Below are 17,585 nucleotides of genomic sequence, written 5' to 3'. Positions count from 1 at the left end.
CTCAAGCCAAAACCTGGGGATCGGTTTATATGGGGGCTATATATAATAATGGACCAATATGGACCAATTTTTGCATGATTATTAGAGACAATATACCAACACCATGTACCAAATTTCAGCCGGATCGGATGAAATATACTTCTCTTAGAGGCTCCACTAGTCAAATCTGGGGATCGGTTTATATGGGGGCTATATATAATAATGGACCAATGTGGACCAATTTTTGCATGGTTGTTAGAGACCATATACCAACATCATGCACCAAATTTCAGCCGGATCGGATGAAATTTTCTTCTCTTTGAGGCTCCGTAAGCCAAATCTGGGGATCGGTTTATATGGGGGCTATATATAATTATGGACCGATGGGAACGAATTTTTGCATGGTTGTTAGAGACCATATACCAACACCATGTACTAAATTTCAGCCGGATCGGATGAAATGTGCTTCTCTTTTAGGCTCCGCAAGCAAAATCTGGGGATCGGTTTATATGGGGGCTATAAATAATTATGGACCGATGTGAACCAATTTTTGCATGGTTGTTAGAGACCATATACCAACACCATATACCAAATTTCAGCCGGATCGGATGAAATATGCTTCTTTTAGAGGCTCCACAAACCAAATCTGGGGATCGGTTTATATGGGGGCTATATATAATTATGGACCGATGTGGACCAATTTTTGCATGGTTGTTAGAGACCATATACCAACACCATATACCAAATTTCAGCCGGATCGGATGAAATATGCTTCTTTTAGAGGAAGGGACCCGGATCTGAGGGTCCCTTTATATGGGGGCTATACGTAAAAGTGGACCGATATGGCCCATTTTCAATACCATCCGACCTACATCGATAACAACTACTTGTGCCAAGTTTCAAGTCGATAGCTTGTTTCGTTCGGAAGTTAGCGTGATTTCAACAGACGGACGGACGGACATGCTTAGATCGACTCAGAATTTCACCACGACCCAGAATATATATACTTTATGGGGTCTTAGAGCAATATTTCGATGTGTTACAAACGGAATGACAAAGTTAATATACCCCCATCCTATGATGGAGGGTATAAAAATGGGGGGACTAAAACCGAAAATTGTGAACATTCCTAAGAATTGAAACTTCTTCGCACATAACATCGTCTTGGATATCATCGAATTTGCTGCCTAGCTGACGCGACTAAAGTTTTTTCAGTTTGCGACTTTTGTTACTTTTTCTACATTTACAACGCGTATGTGACGTTTACGACGTTTACAACTTTGCGACAGTCGCAAACCTAAAAAAGTTTGATACAGACCATCTCTGGTTATACACACAGAAAACAAAAATATTTTTCGTCTTCAGTCAAGAAACTAATTGATACAATTAATTTTTAAATTCACAGAAACAATAGTATCAATCACCAGTGTCAATTAAAAAATTAATTGATCCAATTATCACTTTAATTGATACTAATAATTTTTGTGATTGATTTTAGTTTCAATTAAAAAAATTTGTTGAACCAACTAAGTCCTTACTTGATAATTTTTTGAGTTTAATTCAAATTTTAATTGGAAAAATGTTAGTGATATTTTTTGTGTGCAAGCTTTGTTTGATGTACCCCCAGAAAAAAGACAACGAAATTTTTTATAGCCTATTTTAGTTCAATTTTGCCAAATGTGTTATTTATTTTAATTATTTTTTGCTTACTTTAATGACGAGAAAAAGTTTTATACAAATGAAGTACACAATATTACTAAATATGAAAATAGTTCATATTTTCATAATAGGTTGGCTGACACATAGATGGCGTCGCTAGTATTAAATGCATATTATTTTTATATAGTACCAACCTTCAAATGATTCGTGTCAAAATTTGACGTCTGTAAGTCAATTAGTTTGTGAGATAGAGCGTCTTTTGTGAAGCAACTTTTGTTATTGTGAAAAAAATGGAAAAAAGGAATTTCGTGTTTTGATAAAATACTGTTTTCTGAAGAGAAAAAATACGGTGGATGCAAAAACTTGGCTTGATAATGAGTTTCCGGACTCTGCCCCAGGGAAATCAACAATAATTGATTGGTATGCAAAATTCAAGCGTGGTGAAATGAGCACGGAGGACGGTGAACACAGTGGACGCCTGAAAGAGGTGGTTACCGACGAAAACATCAAAAAAATCCACAAAATGATTTTGAATGACCGTAAAATGAAGTTGATCGAGATAGCAGAGGCCTTAAAGATATCAAAGGAACGTGTTGGTCATATCATTCATCAATATTTGGATATGCGGAAGCTCTGTGCAAAATGGGTGCCGCGCGAGCTCACATTTGACCATAAACAACAACGTGTTGATGATTCTGAGCGGTGTTTGCGGCTGTTAACTCGTAATACACCCGAGTTTTTCCGTCGATATGTGACAATGAATGAAACATGGCTCCTTCACTACACTCCTGAGTCCAATCGACAGTCGGCTGAGTGGACAGCGACCGGTGAACCGTCACCGAAGCGTGGAAAGACTCAAAAGTCCGCTGGCAAAGTAATTGCCTCTGTTTTTTGGGATGCGCATGGAATAACTTTTATCGATTATCTTGAGGAGGGAAAAATCATCAACAGTGACTATTATATGGCGTTATTGGAGCGTTTGAAGGTCGAAATCGCGGCAAAACGGCCCCATATGAAGAAGAAAAAAGTGTTGTTCCACCAAGACAACGCACCGTGCCACAAGTCATTAACAACGATGGCAAAAATTCATGAATTGGGCTTCGAATTGCTTCCCCACCCACCGTATTCTCCAGATCTGGCCCCCAGCGACTTTTTCTTGTTCTCAGACATCAAATGCTCGCAGGGAAAAAAATTGGCTGCAATGAAGAGGTGATCGTCGAAACTGAGGCCTATTTTGAGGCAAAACCGAAGGAGTACTACCAAAATGGTATCAAAAAATTGGAAGGTCGTTATAATCGTTGTATCGCTCTTGAAGGGAACTATGTTGAATAATAAAAACGAATTTTTACAAAAAAATATGTTTTTCTTTGTTAGGCCGGGACTTATCAGCCAACCTGTTAGCCGAAACTGAGTTCATACACCGAAAAAAAAGTGAACTGATTTATAGGGAGAATGAACTACCTCGCACGAAAATTGAACTAAATTTTACTCCATATTTTGAGATTTCCACAAAGCGTTGTTAAAACCAGGAGATTTTAATGTCCTGTTGTACTTTTTAACTGCAGTTCACGAAATTACATCATCTGATAGAAGAAAAAATTAACTAAAAGTAAAGAAGAAAATCATTGGCGCCAAATCATGACCATTTTAACCATACAGTAGTTCATTCTTACTATTTTTGGGAATCGTACGAAAATCTTCTTTTGCTTTAGTTCATATTGAACTTATGTGTACGGTCATTGAACTTTATACTCACGTTTAGTTCATAAAAGTTTTGAGACATACTTAAAAAAAGTAAGATTTCATTAAGCTGTGGAAAATTTCGATAAAAATAATAAAATTGAACTACAAGCAAATAATTTTTTTTCCAATGAAAATAAGTTAAATGTAGCGTTAGTTTAACTACGGAAATTTTTTTCTGTGTAAGTTTCTCAAATGAGTAAATTTTTTTCAAATTGTGTCTGCCAATTTTTAATTCCAATTTTTTCTTCCAAAATATGAAATTTTATTAAACAACATAAAGAATTCTATGAACTGAAATAAAGTTAAATTGGCTTTAGTGAATATACACTGAAAAAAATGTTTACGTGATATTAAAGATTACGCAACCAAAATTTTAAGATGCATAATTTACACAATATTAAGGACAAATTTCTTGAAAATAATGAAATTTTAATTAAAACAAAGTTTATAATCTTTGCTTCAAAGAAAAAAAATTATTAAATTTAGGACACAAATTTTGGAAATTTGCGTCCTTCCGTCAAGTCAAGACATACGACAACTAAAGCAAATTTTCCTTAAAGTAAAGAAACACATTTTTGATTTAAAGAAATCGTTCTTAAATTAACTGCAATATTGAATCTTTAAATTTAAGATGAAACGCTTCAAATATAGGCTAAGACTTATTTTGATGATTCAACATTTTTTGTTTAAATTTCTTTTGGAATTAAGAGAACATTTTTTACTTTGATGTATACGTTATAATTTGGATTTTTAAACCAGCATTTGTTTGAATGCTGAATAGCTTCATTAATATATCGCGAAAAGAGAATGAAAATTCGATAAATAAGAGCTGTAACCTAATTTTTATTTTATTGATACTAGTCATACATATGTGTCGCTTAAAAAATGTCTTTATTTCAAAGTCGCCACATCTTTGGCTCGGAATCAATACCGAAATCCTTAAGGTCAAAATCTTTGGATCCAAGTAAACTTTTGTTTGAGTGTAGGGTTTATTTATTTTCCTACAATTTTCCTATAAAATTTATTTTCCTATCCACTACACCCTAATATCCAAATATTCATCATGATTTTATATATTTTTGTTTTTGTTCTCTTTATAAAATTTGTTTATAACAATTTTCTGCACCCTTATTACAGGTCATTTCCAAAGTTGTGACTAACCAAATATGTGTCGGCGTGCCCATAGCATTTATCTCCTATAAACTGATGCAACTAAGGGGTTTAGCCCCAATCCGAGAATTGCCCACATTCCATTGGGTCTGTGTCGAATTGACCGTATGCATTCTAATGGAAGAACTGGGATTCTATTACTCACATCGGCTTTTGCACAACAAAAACATCTATAAATTCATCCACAAACAACACCACGAATGGACAGCACCGATAGCGGTCACGGCTTTATATTGTCATCCCATCGAGCATGTGTTTAGTAATTTGTTGCCACCCTTCTTAGGGGTATTTATAATGGGTAGTCATGTGGCCACGGCCTGGATGTGGTTTGCCTTGGCCATATTGTCAACATTGAATGCACATTCGGGATATCATTTGCCATTCTTTCCTAGTCCGGAGGCACATGATTTTCATCATTTGAAGTAAGTATGCCTAAGGTGTTCCATAATCTGCTCCATTATATGGTAGGCAAAGAACAATACGGTAGTTGTGTACTTACAGAAATGTTACCGATATTTTTCAAATAATATTTCAAAATGCAATCAAGTAAAAATGGATTTAATTAATTTTTGAATCGAAATATAAATCAACCAAAAAAAAAAAAAAATAACTGAATTAATTAAATGCATAATTGTTTAATTAGCTTTGGTGATTGATATTAGCATTTCCTGCATGGTTATTAGATATCATATACTAACACCACGTTCCAAATTTCAAGCGAATCGGATGAATTTTGCTCATCCATGAGGCTCCGGAGGTCAAATCTTGGGATCGGTGTATATTGGGGCTATATATAATAATGGACCGATGTGTTTCAATTTTTGCATGGTTGTTAGAGACCACATACTAACACCATGTACCAAATTTCAACCGGATCGCATGAAATTTGCTTCTCTTAGAGGCTCCGCAAGCCAAATCGGGGGATCGGTTTATATGGAAGCTATATATAATTATGGACCGATGTGGACCAATTTTTGCGTAGTTTTTAGAGACCATAAACTAACACCATGTACCAAATTTCAGCCGGATCGGATGAAATTTGCTTCTCTTAGTGACTCCGCAAGCCAAATCTGGGGATCGGTTTATATGGGGGCTATATATAATTATTGACCGATGTGAACCAATTTTTGCATGGTTGTTAGAGACCATATACTAACACCATTTACCAAATTTCAGCCGGATCGGATGCAATTTGCTTCTCAAAGAGGCTCTGCAAGCCAAATCTGAGCGTCGGTTTATATGGGAGCTATATGTAAAAGTGGTCCGATATGGCCCATTTGCAATACATCCGACCTACATCAATAACAACTACTTGTGCCAAGTTTCAAGTCGATAGCTTGTTTCGTTCGGAAGTTAGCGTGATTTCAACAGATGGACGGACGGACATGCTTATATCGATATTTCGATGTGTTACAAACGAAATGACAAAGTTAATACCCCCATCCTATGCCACCGAAAAAAGAGTTTACTGTTTTTTATGAAAAATGAACTAACCCATAGTAAGAATGACCATGATTTGGCGCCAAAGATTTTTTTCATCTAGATAAGTTCATGATATTCTTATAAATTAGTTCATGTATTGCATCGTATTTTAGTTCATTATTACTATGATGTGGGAAGAATATAGTTAAACTCATTCAAAATATTCCTGCTATCCGGAAAAATGAACAATTTTTTGGGAAACCTGTATTAAGAAATTAGTTTGAAATAAACTGTTTGTCGGTATAATTTTCAAAAAAGTAGAGAAATTGAGGAATCAAAGGTACAACAAGCCTGTATACAACTAAGAAAATTTTCGTACAAAACAAGTCAGTTTTCTATAACCATCAATATTTTATTTCAAAAAATTATTATTATATTACACAAAACTATGGCTTATGATATACAATAAAGGAAATATTTTTATTCGTACGTTGGATGCAGTTACTTGTCAGAAGTTAGTAATGGCTTCTTCAAAAGAGTAATATTCTATGATATTAGGACTAAACTAATTAATTTAAATTTCCTTGTTTTCTATCCATATGAAAGATATATGTGGCATAGTTGCTATATTCATTGAATTGTTGTCCAATTTCATCGATTTTGGCTAACTTTTGTTGGGCGGTTTTGTCTTATAAGCATCTGAAATTGCAAAGTTATACAAAAGAAAAATATTATCAAATTCTATCGTACATATTGATTTTTATCTTACGATTTTCAAGAGTATTTCCTAGAGCCAATAAGGATATCAACTTAGTTAACATTAAACAGTAAGAATATTCCAAAAAATTACCACTACAAGGCCTGTCTACCTGCAAGTGAAAATAATTATTTTTAATAAATTTAAATTTTAGTTTTATTAAAAACGGACAAAATACCGTTTATAGAAAAACTTACCACAATTAAAAATCCATCCAGTAGGTACTTTATTGGAATCATATCCATGGACTAATGTGACGTTTTTGAAATTATTCTCAGAATATATTTGAAATAAAAAATATTATAAAATTAGACTTAATTTCCACTTGTCAGTATAGCATTTAGTATTTAAGGTGTATATTAAGTTCGAGATTAGAGGCTAAAATCTCAATTTTCATGATAAGTTTTCTTAATAATCCATTATAAAAAAATCTTTATAAAAAACTTGATTTGGGCTATTCTCCATCAAGTTATATATAAATTTGTATCGAAGACGTATAATTTTATACTTTACTTAGTGATTTATTTTTAATTTTAGCGGCTAAACTCGAACTTAGTACTCACCTGTAGGAATTGCTGGAACATAAAAAATATAGATTCAAAAAAATGGTTGCTTCTCAACCTGTGATCCAGATGTAGAATAAATATAAATCATCCTATTACCACTCATGTTGTATATTTTTTATGTAAATCAATTTAAAATCCGCACTAATTTTAAAGTAACATATTAACAGAAATATACAGTTCCTTAATCTGTTATTTGTTTTTTTATCAATAAAAAGCGTTTTTGATTCCTCTAACATCACATCATTCACTTCTCAGTTTCTAAAATGTTTCGAAATAAATGTATTTTCATTAATAAACACCAATACCGCACGTACAATTTTGCAAAATTAAATCCACGTGTGCACTTCATAAATGCATCAACATAACTGAATGCAACAATAAAACTCAAAGAAACAAATAGTCATAAAGGATACATAGCTGCCGTAAAGAAAAACAACTCCACACACACACACGATCCCTTTCTGATCTCGCTATTGCAAGAAAACAACTCTCACCACAAAAGATACCAACAACACACAAGGAACATTCCATTGTCTCTAGAATCAAAACAACCAACAACAGCATAAATGACGCAATAACAAACAATCATACGAGATATACACAAAATGTCTCTAAAAACTCCCTCACATGATGCACTCACATTTTCCAGTAGCACGTTTATTGATTAGTTGGAATTCTATCTATAAGTTAAGGTAAAATATATACCAAATCTATGAGGAATCTATAAAAAATTATATACACCCGTCAAGGATTATATTAACTACTTTTTATTCTACTTTATCTAAAATTTTCAATGCGAGTAAAAACACTCCAACATATAATAAAAAGGGAAATAATCTGTAGGTAGCCATCGTACGAATCGGTAATGTCGTTAAGTTAATTTTTACTACAAACATTTTTTTCCATACAAAATTTTTTCTTAGTAAATTGTCCACATTTCGTAGTAAGATTTTTATATTGCCCATGTATTTTTATAATAGAATCAACGATGCATTAACTACTGTATTGGAAATTTATTTAATGAAAAATCCTTCCCATTTCGTAGTTAGTGAACTAAAAAACATTTACTGAATTTTTATAAGTTTTCCTTTAGCTAAGTTAATTTTCGTTTTGGTTACGAAAAATGAACTATATTGCAGTAAATTTATTGAACTATGTGAAAGTTAAAATGATCCTTAAATTTACAAGACACTTTTTTTCTGTGTGGTGGAGGGTATAAAAATATTGTCCTGAGGTCAAAGATTTCTTGGACTTAATTTATGAAAGCGTTCTTTTCTTAGCATAGAAGACCCAGTTTTTTTAATATAAAGTTTTTTTCCTATGTATTCTGGGTCGTGGTGAAATTCTGAGTCGATCTGAGCATGTCCGTCCGTCCGTCCGTCTGTTGAAATCACGCTAACTTCCGAAAGAAACAAGCTATCGACCTGAAACTTGGCACAAGTAGTTGTTACTGATGTAGGTCGGATGGTATTGCAAATGGGCCATATCGGTCCACTTTTACGTATAGCCCCCATATAAACGGACCCCCAAATTTGGTTTGCGATTGCTCTAAGAGAAGCAAATTTCATCCGATCCGGCTGAAATTTGGTACATGGTGTCAGTATATGGTTTCTAACAACCGTGCAAAAATTGGTCCACATCGGTCCATAATTATATATAGCCCCCATATAAATCGATCCCCAGATTTGTCCTCCGGAACCTCTTGGAGGAGCAAAATTCATCCGATCGGGTTGAAATTTGCAACGTGGTGTTAGTATAAGGCCGCTAACAACCATGCCAAAATTTGTCCATATCGGTCTATAGTTATATATAGCCGATCTCCAATCACACAAAAATTTGGTCCATATCGGTCCACTATTCCGTATAGCCCCCATATAAACGGACCCCCAAATTTGGTTTGCGATTGCTCTAAGAGAAGCAAATTTCATCCGATCCGGCTGAAATTTGGTACATGGTGTTAGTATATGGTTTCTAACAACCATGCAAAAATTGGTCCATATCGGTCAACTTTTCCGTATAGCCCCCATATAAACGGACCCCCAAATTTGGCTTGCGATTGCTCTAAAAGAAGCAAATTTCATCCGATCAGGCTGAAATTTGGTACGTGGTGTTAGTAAATGGTCTCTAACAACCGTGCAAAAATTGGTCCACATCGGTCCATAATATAGCCCCCATATAAACCGATCCCCCGATTTGGCTTGTGGAGCCTCTAAGAGAGCAAATTTCATCCGATCCGGCTGAAATTTAGTACATGGTGTTGGTATATGTTCTCTAATGACCATGCAAAAATTGGTCCACATTGACCCATAATTATATATAGCCCCCATATAAGCCGATCCCCAGATATGACCTCTGGAGCCTCTTAGAGGAGAAAAATTCATCCGATCCGGTTGAAATTTGGTACGTGGTGTTAGTATATGGTCTCTAACAACCATGCAAGAATTGGTCCATATCGGTCCATAATTATATATAGCCCCCATATAAATCGATCCCCAGATTTGTCCTCCGGAGCCTCTTGGAGGAGCAAAATTCATCCGATCGGGTTGAAATTTGCAACGTGGTGTTAGTATAAGGCCGCTAACAACCATGCCAAAATTTGTCCATATCGGTCTATAGTTATATATAGCCGATCTCCAATCACACAAAAATTTGTCCATATCGGTTCATAATCATGGTTGCCACTCGAGCCAAAAATAATCTACCAAAATTTTTTTTTTATAGAAAACATTGTCAAAATGTTATTTCTATAGAAAATTTTGTCAAAATTTAATTTTTATAGAAAATTTTGTCAAAATTTTATTTCTATAGAAAATTTTCACAAAATTTAATTTCTATAGAAAATTTTGACAAAATTTTATTTCTATAGAAAATTTTGTCAAAATTTTATTTCTATAGAAATTTTTTTCCAAATTTTATTTCTATAGAAAATTTTTTCCAAATTTTATTTCTATAGAAAATTTTTTCCAAATTTTACTTCTATAGAAAATGTTGTCAAAATTTTGTTTCTATAGAAACTTTAAACTTAATTATATACGTATTTAATCGGCCTTTTTAAGTTTAATATATACCACGTATGGACTATGTGGTATATATTACGGTGTTAGGAAGTTTTAAGATACCTTGCCATCGGCTTCAGTGGAAGTTTCTACGCAATCCATGGTGGAGGGTACATAAGCTTCGGCCTGGCCGAACTTACGGCCGTATATACTTGTTTTTTCTTTCATAATCATAAAGAACATCTCAAACTGTTTTCCAAATTTTGAGATTCATTAAATTAACGAAAATTTACCGACATTTTTTTGGATTTTTAACTACTATTTACGAAATGCATCTTTCTCGAAAAACAAAATGAACTAAAAATAAAGAAAAAATTTTAGGCACCAGATCATTCCCATTTTAACCACGCTGTAGTTCATTCTTACTATTTTTGAGAAGTGTACGAAAAACATCTTCTGTTTTAGTTAGAATTGAACTTATTTAACTATTTGTCATTGAAATTTTACTGCCATTTAATTCATAAAATTTTTCAGACATACTTGGAATAAAGAAAAAATCGTTGGGCTAGGGAAAAATTCTTACAAAATTTTAAACATAAACTAAAACAAAATAAAATTTTTGCAATAAATATTAGTTCATTTGAGGTGTCATATGAGGTTCATATCAAACAAACATTTGAATAGACGTTTTGATGCACCGTTTTCAATGGCTTTTGTAGCCGAGTGTACTAAGGCTTTCTGTTTTGATGCCAAAAACTTCTTCGCTTCACCTGGTGGAAGCGAAGATAAAAAGAAAATAAAAATGTAAGAAAAAATACTGATAAAAATAAAAAGTAAAATTGGATTTTTTTAATTTCTTCATCCAAATGAACTTCCAAGGCACAACTTCTAAAGCAATGCGAAGGATCCAAATATGAAGTACTTCCGTCCTACGATAAGCCCATATAAAATTCATTGGAGATGATCGAAGTTTGCACTACTTCACAAATTGGGTATCCAAACTACATTCTTGGAAGCTCTTTTTTTTTGCTGGGAATTTCTTATTCAAGTCGAGTCTGAATTTGGATATTTAAGTTGACGTTAACACGTGTTAAAGGAATTTGATAGCATATGAAGGAAAAAGCAGTAAAAATAAATGAATTCAAATTTGTTTCCTAATATCAAAGACGAGAAATCAAATTTAAAAGAGAATTGAGTCTTTAATACTATAATATATATACAATACTAAAATCATTAATGTGAAGACAAAATCATTGGAACCGGGCAAAGTTTTTTTTTCAGTGTGTTCATTGTATAAATGAATAATTGAAATTATTTGATATTAACCCTTAAGGTTAAAGTGGCAGCCCGATTAAGTTTCATTCAGTCTATTGTGATATGATATTAACCCTTAAATGCGCACTGTATCTTTTAAGATACAACAAGAAAAAATTCTTACGTCTTTAAATGTTGACCTGATTCTACGAAATCAAATTTGATGAATTTAAAACATCATAACGCTATTTCTAAAAATGTGTTTTTACGGAAAGTTTGTAGTATTTTTGAGTAATCTGCAATCAAATTTGAAAATAAGATTTTCTTTTTTACCATTTTGTATATTATATATTTGCCATTTTGCATATTATATATTTATTTCGGAGAAATCAGTGATCTCGTGCATTTAAAAGTTAATCACTAATAACATATTAAAAAAAAATACACTGATATATAATACAACACATTTTACACTTTTTTTATTACAGATTCAACAATTGTTTTGGTGTTCTTGGAGTTTTGGATCGTTTACATGGTACCGACAGTTTATTTAGAGCTTCTAAATCCTATGCTCGTCATTTAATGATGTTAAGCTTTGTACCACCGCGTGAAGCTTTCCCAGATTCTACTATGAAATGAATGAGTGCATTAGCTAGAGTTATACATCAGTAGATCTTTTGTGAACAAAAGATCTAAAGAAAAGCTTTAAAAATAAGTTCTCTGTTCTCTTATTTAAGATAGACAAATAAGTTGATGTAAAAATAATTAATGGCAAATATTAGGAAAATATATTTTTAGGATAGGATTCCACACAATCAGTACTAGTAAGCGGGGTGTTTTAAGAAACTAGAAGATCGATACCACTTACATTAAAACTCAAAAACACTAGGAGTGTGTATGTTTGATTGATTGAGATTAGTTTCACTTACTATCAATTTCACGAAAAAAAAATAAAATAAAATAATTTTATATAAAATAAGTAAATGTACTAGAAACAAACTAAGGTGATGCACACTGTTACACTTGTAAGCCTGTATTCCCACTTAGATATATAGGAATGATATGATATGTATGATGAAAGTAAACTTATATAAATTTTTAATAATCTATTGATTTTTATTGTGGAAGGCAGATTTTACAGGAAGTATTTTGTAAATTTAATTACATATATAATTTTTTCCTGATTTAATTATAAAATTAATTGATCACATTAATTAAAATTGCTTCAATCCCGAATATGACGCACGCAAAAAAATACTTTCCTCGCAAACGAAATTTTAGACCGGCGAAAATCGTTTGGATTTTTTTTTTTTGCGATAAAATAGTTTTAATTTTACAATTATTATTCGAGGTTTTATGGACCAAAAAAGAACTTGATTAATGGAGTCTTTGAAAAGAAAACGCCAGATATAAATCTATACACGCCTAAACTGTACATGTTTCGGTTCGGGCGAATGGACCTTTCCACAGCCTTTAGTATAGATCTGGCTGGAATAGTTAACTCAATTTTGGGTCCTTTATGCTAACTCCTTATGGAGAAAACATCTACACCCAAAGAAAAAATGCTTTCCTCTGGAACGGAATTTTAGACAAACAAAATTCCCCCTTGTTATAAAGTGTTTTCTTTTAGACCAAACAAACCGAAATTTATGATATGCGATTTGACGATTGTCTCTATTTCTTTTTATTTGCCTTTAAAGACATTTTTTTAGCGTCCTCTGTTGGTTATGCTACACTTGTAGTTTAGTCAATGCATTGTTTTAAGCTGAAATCAAAAACAACAATGATTAAAGAACAAAACCAACAATAACAAAATAAAACAAAGTCAAAAAAAAAAAACTTTGCTTGTCCAAAACTTCGTTCCTCAGAAAAGAAAACTCTTCTTTCAGTGTAGGAATTTTGCTCTTTCAAATTGAATCATCTTTACTCCCACTGTACATCATCTTTTCATATAACTACACTAATAGAAAAAGTTTCGTTATATTTACGAAATGTGTCGTTAAAAGTCAGCCAATGAAACAAATTCGTTAATACAACGAATTTTTTCGTTAATATAACGAATTTTCTGCAAATCAACGTAACGTTTCGTACTATTAACGAATATTTTCATTGTATTAATGAAAACGTTTCATTATATCAATGAACATTTTTCGTTGGCTGACTTTTAATTAAATTTTCTTTGTGTGTACAAGTCCCTTAATCTTATTATACCCACCACCATAGAATGGTGACGGGGTATAATAAGTTTGTCATTCCGTTTGTAACGCATCGAAATATCGATTTCCGACTATATAAAGTATATATATTCTTGATCAGGGAGAAATTCTAAGACGATATAAGCATGTCCGTCTGTCTGTCTGGCTGTCTGTTGTAATCACGCTACAGCATTCAATAATGGAGCTATCGTCCTGAAATTTGGCACAGAATCGTCTTTTGTCTGCGCGCAGGTCAAGTTCGAATATGGGCTATATCGGGCCATGTTTTGGTATAGCCCCCATATAAACCGACCTCCCGATTTGGGGTCTTGGGCTTATAGAAATCGTAGTTTTTATCCAATTTGCCTGAAATTTGAAATCTGGAGGTATTTTATGACCATAAAGAGGTGTGCCAAAAATGGTGAGTATCGGTCCACGTTTTGGTATAGCCCCCATATAGACCGATCTCCCGATTTTACTTCCTGGGGCTTATAGAAACCGCAGTTTTTATTCAATTTACCTGAACTTGGAAATCTAGAGGTATTGTAGAACACAAATACGTGTGCCAAAAATTGTGAGTATCGATCCATATTTTGGTATAGCCCCCATATAGACCGATCTCCCGATTTTACTTCTTGGGCTTATAGAAACCGCAGTTTTTATTCAATTTATCTGAAATTGGAAATCTAGAGGTATTGTAGGACCACAAATATGTGTGCCAAAAATTGTGAGTATCGGTCCATATTTTGGTATAGCCCCCATATAGACCGATCTCCCGATTTTACTTCTTGGGATTATAGAAACCGCAGTTTTTATTCAATTTACCTGAAATTGGAAATCTAGAGGTATTGTAGGACCACAAATACGTGTGCCAAAAATTGTGAGTATCGGTCCATATTTTGGTATAGCCCCCATATAGACCGATCTCCCGATTTGGGGTCTTGGGCTTATAGAAACCGTAGTTTTTATCCAATTTGTCTGAAATTGGAAATCTAGAGGTATTTTAGGACCATAAAGAGGTGTGCCGAAAATGGTGAGTATCGGTCCATATTTTGGTATAGCCCCCATATGGACCGATTTCCCAATTTTACTTCTTGGGCTTCTAGAATCCGAAGTTTTTATCCTATTTGCCTGAAATTGGAAATCTAGAGGTATTTTCGGGTCACAAAGAGGTGTGCCGAAAATGGTGAGTATCGGTCCATATTTTAGTATAGCGCCCATAAGAACGATCTCCCGATTTAACTCCTTGGGTTTCTAGAAACCGTAGTTTTTGTCTAATATGCCTGAAATTGTAAATATTCTGGTATTTTAGGCTCACAAAAACGTGTATCGGATTAAGTTTTTATCGGTCCATTTGGTAGCCTCCATATAGACCGACTTCACTTCTTGAGGGTGTAGAAGGCGCACTGATCATGAAAACTGCTTGAAACTAAATGTAAAATTTCCAGATTTTACTTCTACAGATTTAAGATTTCAAATCAAGACGTTATTTTATAATTTTCTTGCACACTTACAAGAGATGTTAATGATTCCTTTAAACATCAAACAAAAATGGTTCTTATAAATCCAGAATCTGATATAGTCCTCATAGGTGAAATCTTTAAATTTATCTTCGGGAAGTGTCCTCAAGTCCTCAAGCCCTCCTGGAATTTCAAAGGAAACCCTAATATTTGGTTCATGGTGGTGGGTATTTAAGATTCGGCCCGGCCGAACTTACTGCTGTATATCCTTGTTTTTATTTCGTTTTGTTACTGCGGTAATGCAACAATACGGAATTTATTTTTAGAAGCTATTTGTTGAATTCACCTTGGTGGTAAACAATCGAACAAGGCTTTTGTTTCCGCAGTCAACAACAACATGTGACAACTCAAGGAGACAACAATTCTAACGGGTACATTAGTAGGGTTTTTCCTGGTTTTACGACGGTCGTAAAACTTTTTCCATTAAAAATCAACAAAAAAATTAAAAATTCTGGTAATTTGAAAAACCTTCTCAAAAGAACTTCCATGGAAGCGAAAAAGTCAAACGGCACAGGTTCATATCACAGCGGGGATGAATTTTTGTTTACTATTTGATTTATTTTCTATTACTTTTTTATTAATTTTCAACGTTTTTTGTGCAATTTAATTGTCCCAACCTGTAAGGGCAAAAGTCGCCAGCTCGTTTTTACCCACAAGAGCTATAGTTATTCTAATATTATTCATTTGGAATAGTATAATGGATGAATAATTTATCAATTATCCTATTGAATTATTGGTTTCTTTTATTTAAATTAAAACAAACTTCAATGATGTTTCCTTTAAAGTTATATTTTTGAATGTAACGGAAAGGAGTATAGGATAACGCCATCTAACAGGTTGGCTGATAAGTCCCCGGTTCGGTTCGGTTTTCCTCAAAATAGGCCTCAGTTTCGGCGATCACCTCTTCATTGCAGCCAAATTTTGTCCCTGGGAGCATCCTTTTGACGTCTGAGAACAAGAAAAAGTCGCTGGGGGCCAGATCTGGAGAATACGGTGGGTGGGGAAGCAATTCGAAGCCCAATTCATGAATTTTTGCCATCGTTCGCAATGACTTGTGGCACGGTGCGTTGTCTTGTTGGAACAACACTTTTTTCTTCTTCATATGAGGCCGTTTTGCCGCGATTTCGACCTTCAAACGCTCCAATAACGCCATATAATAGTCACTGTTAATGGTTTTTCCCTTCTCAAGATAATCGATAAAAATTATTCCATGCGCATCCCAAAAAACAGAGGCCATTACTTTGCCAGCGGACTTTTGAGTCTTTCCACGCTTCGGAGACGGTTCACCGGCCGGTGTCCACTCAGCCGACTATCGATTGAACTCGGGAGTGTAGTGATGGGGCCAATGGATGAAACCATTGTCACATATCGACGGAAAAACTCGGGTGTATTACGAGTTAACAGCTGCAAACACCGCTCAGAATCATCAACACGTTGTTGTTTTTGGTCAAATGTGAGCTCGCGCGGCACCCATTTTGCACAGAGCTTCCGCATATCCAAATATTGATGAATGATATGACCAACACCTTCCTTTGATATCCTTAAGGCCTCTGCTATCTCGATCAACTTCATTTTACGGTCATTCAAAATCATTTTGTGGATTTTTTGGATGTTTTCGTCGGTAACCACCTCTTTCTTTCCCTGGGGCAGAGTCCGGAAACTCATTATCAAGCCAAGCTTTTGCTTCCACCGTATTTTTCCCCTTCAAAAAACAGTATTTTATCAAAACACGAAATTCCTTTTTTTCCATTTTTTTCCCAATAACAAAAGTTGCTTCACACAAGACGCTCTATCTCACAAACTAATTGACTTACAGACGTCAAATTTTGACACGAATCATTTGAAGGTTGGTACTATACAAAAATAATATGCTTAATACTAGCGACGCCATCTATGTGTCAGACCGGGGGCTTATCAGCCAACCTGTTATTGGATTTGACAAGCAACGGTGGATTGGACAGTCAGCTGTGTAGGATAACAACTGTGTGGTGTATGTGTGCGATCGTCTGTGGCTATAAAAGGAGTAGCGAGACAAGAAACTTGGCAGTTGGTTGGCGATCGCCCAGGAGGTAAGAGCTAATTTTAATTGTGGCGGAGTAAAATCTCAGCTTCAAATAAAATTAATACCAACTTCAAACGAGGATCTCCCACCCAGCGCAGTTTGGCCAGCGAAGTATAATCTTCGTCTGACCACCCCTCTCCACCACTCCGTGTGCTGCGAAGTATAATCTTCGTCTGTCCCCTCTCCTCCCTTACGTGAGCAGCGAAGTATAATCTTCGTCTGTTTCCCTCTCCTCCCCCTGGCACAGCGAAGTATCTTCGTC

The 17,585-nt window shown here is 34.3% G+C and overlaps 1 protein-coding gene and 1 long non-coding RNA gene across 3 annotated transcripts in view; one reads left to right on the top strand and one right to left on the bottom strand.

Moving 5' to 3' along the window:
* LOC142228245 (fatty acid hydroxylase domain-containing protein 2) overlaps positions 1-12,651 on the top strand; it is a 33,804-nt gene extending 21,153 nt beyond the window's left edge. For both annotated transcript variants that reach the window (XM_075298626.1, XM_075298627.1), the window contains exons 4-5: positions 4,519-4,973; positions 12,035-12,651. In XM_075298626.1, coding sequence (XP_075154741.1) covers positions 4,519-4,973; positions 12,035-12,185 — 606 coding nt within the window. In that variant the 3' untranslated portion in view covers positions 12,186-12,651. The remainder of the gene's footprint in view (positions 1-4,518; positions 4,974-12,034) is intronic.
* Positions 1-17,585, bottom strand: part of LOC142228248 (uncharacterized) — a 90,754-nt gene that overhangs the window by 11,661 nt on the left and 61,508 nt on the right. The window lies entirely within an intron of this gene.

Source organism: Haematobia irritans, chromosome 3 (genome assembly GCF_050003625.1).
Source record: "Haematobia irritans isolate KBUSLIRL chromosome 3, ASM5000362v1, whole genome shotgun sequence".
In the NCBI taxonomy this organism is placed as follows: domain Eukaryota; kingdom Metazoa; phylum Arthropoda; class Insecta; order Diptera; family Muscidae; genus Haematobia; species Haematobia irritans.
This window is presented reverse-complemented; position numbering and strand designations above follow the sequence as displayed.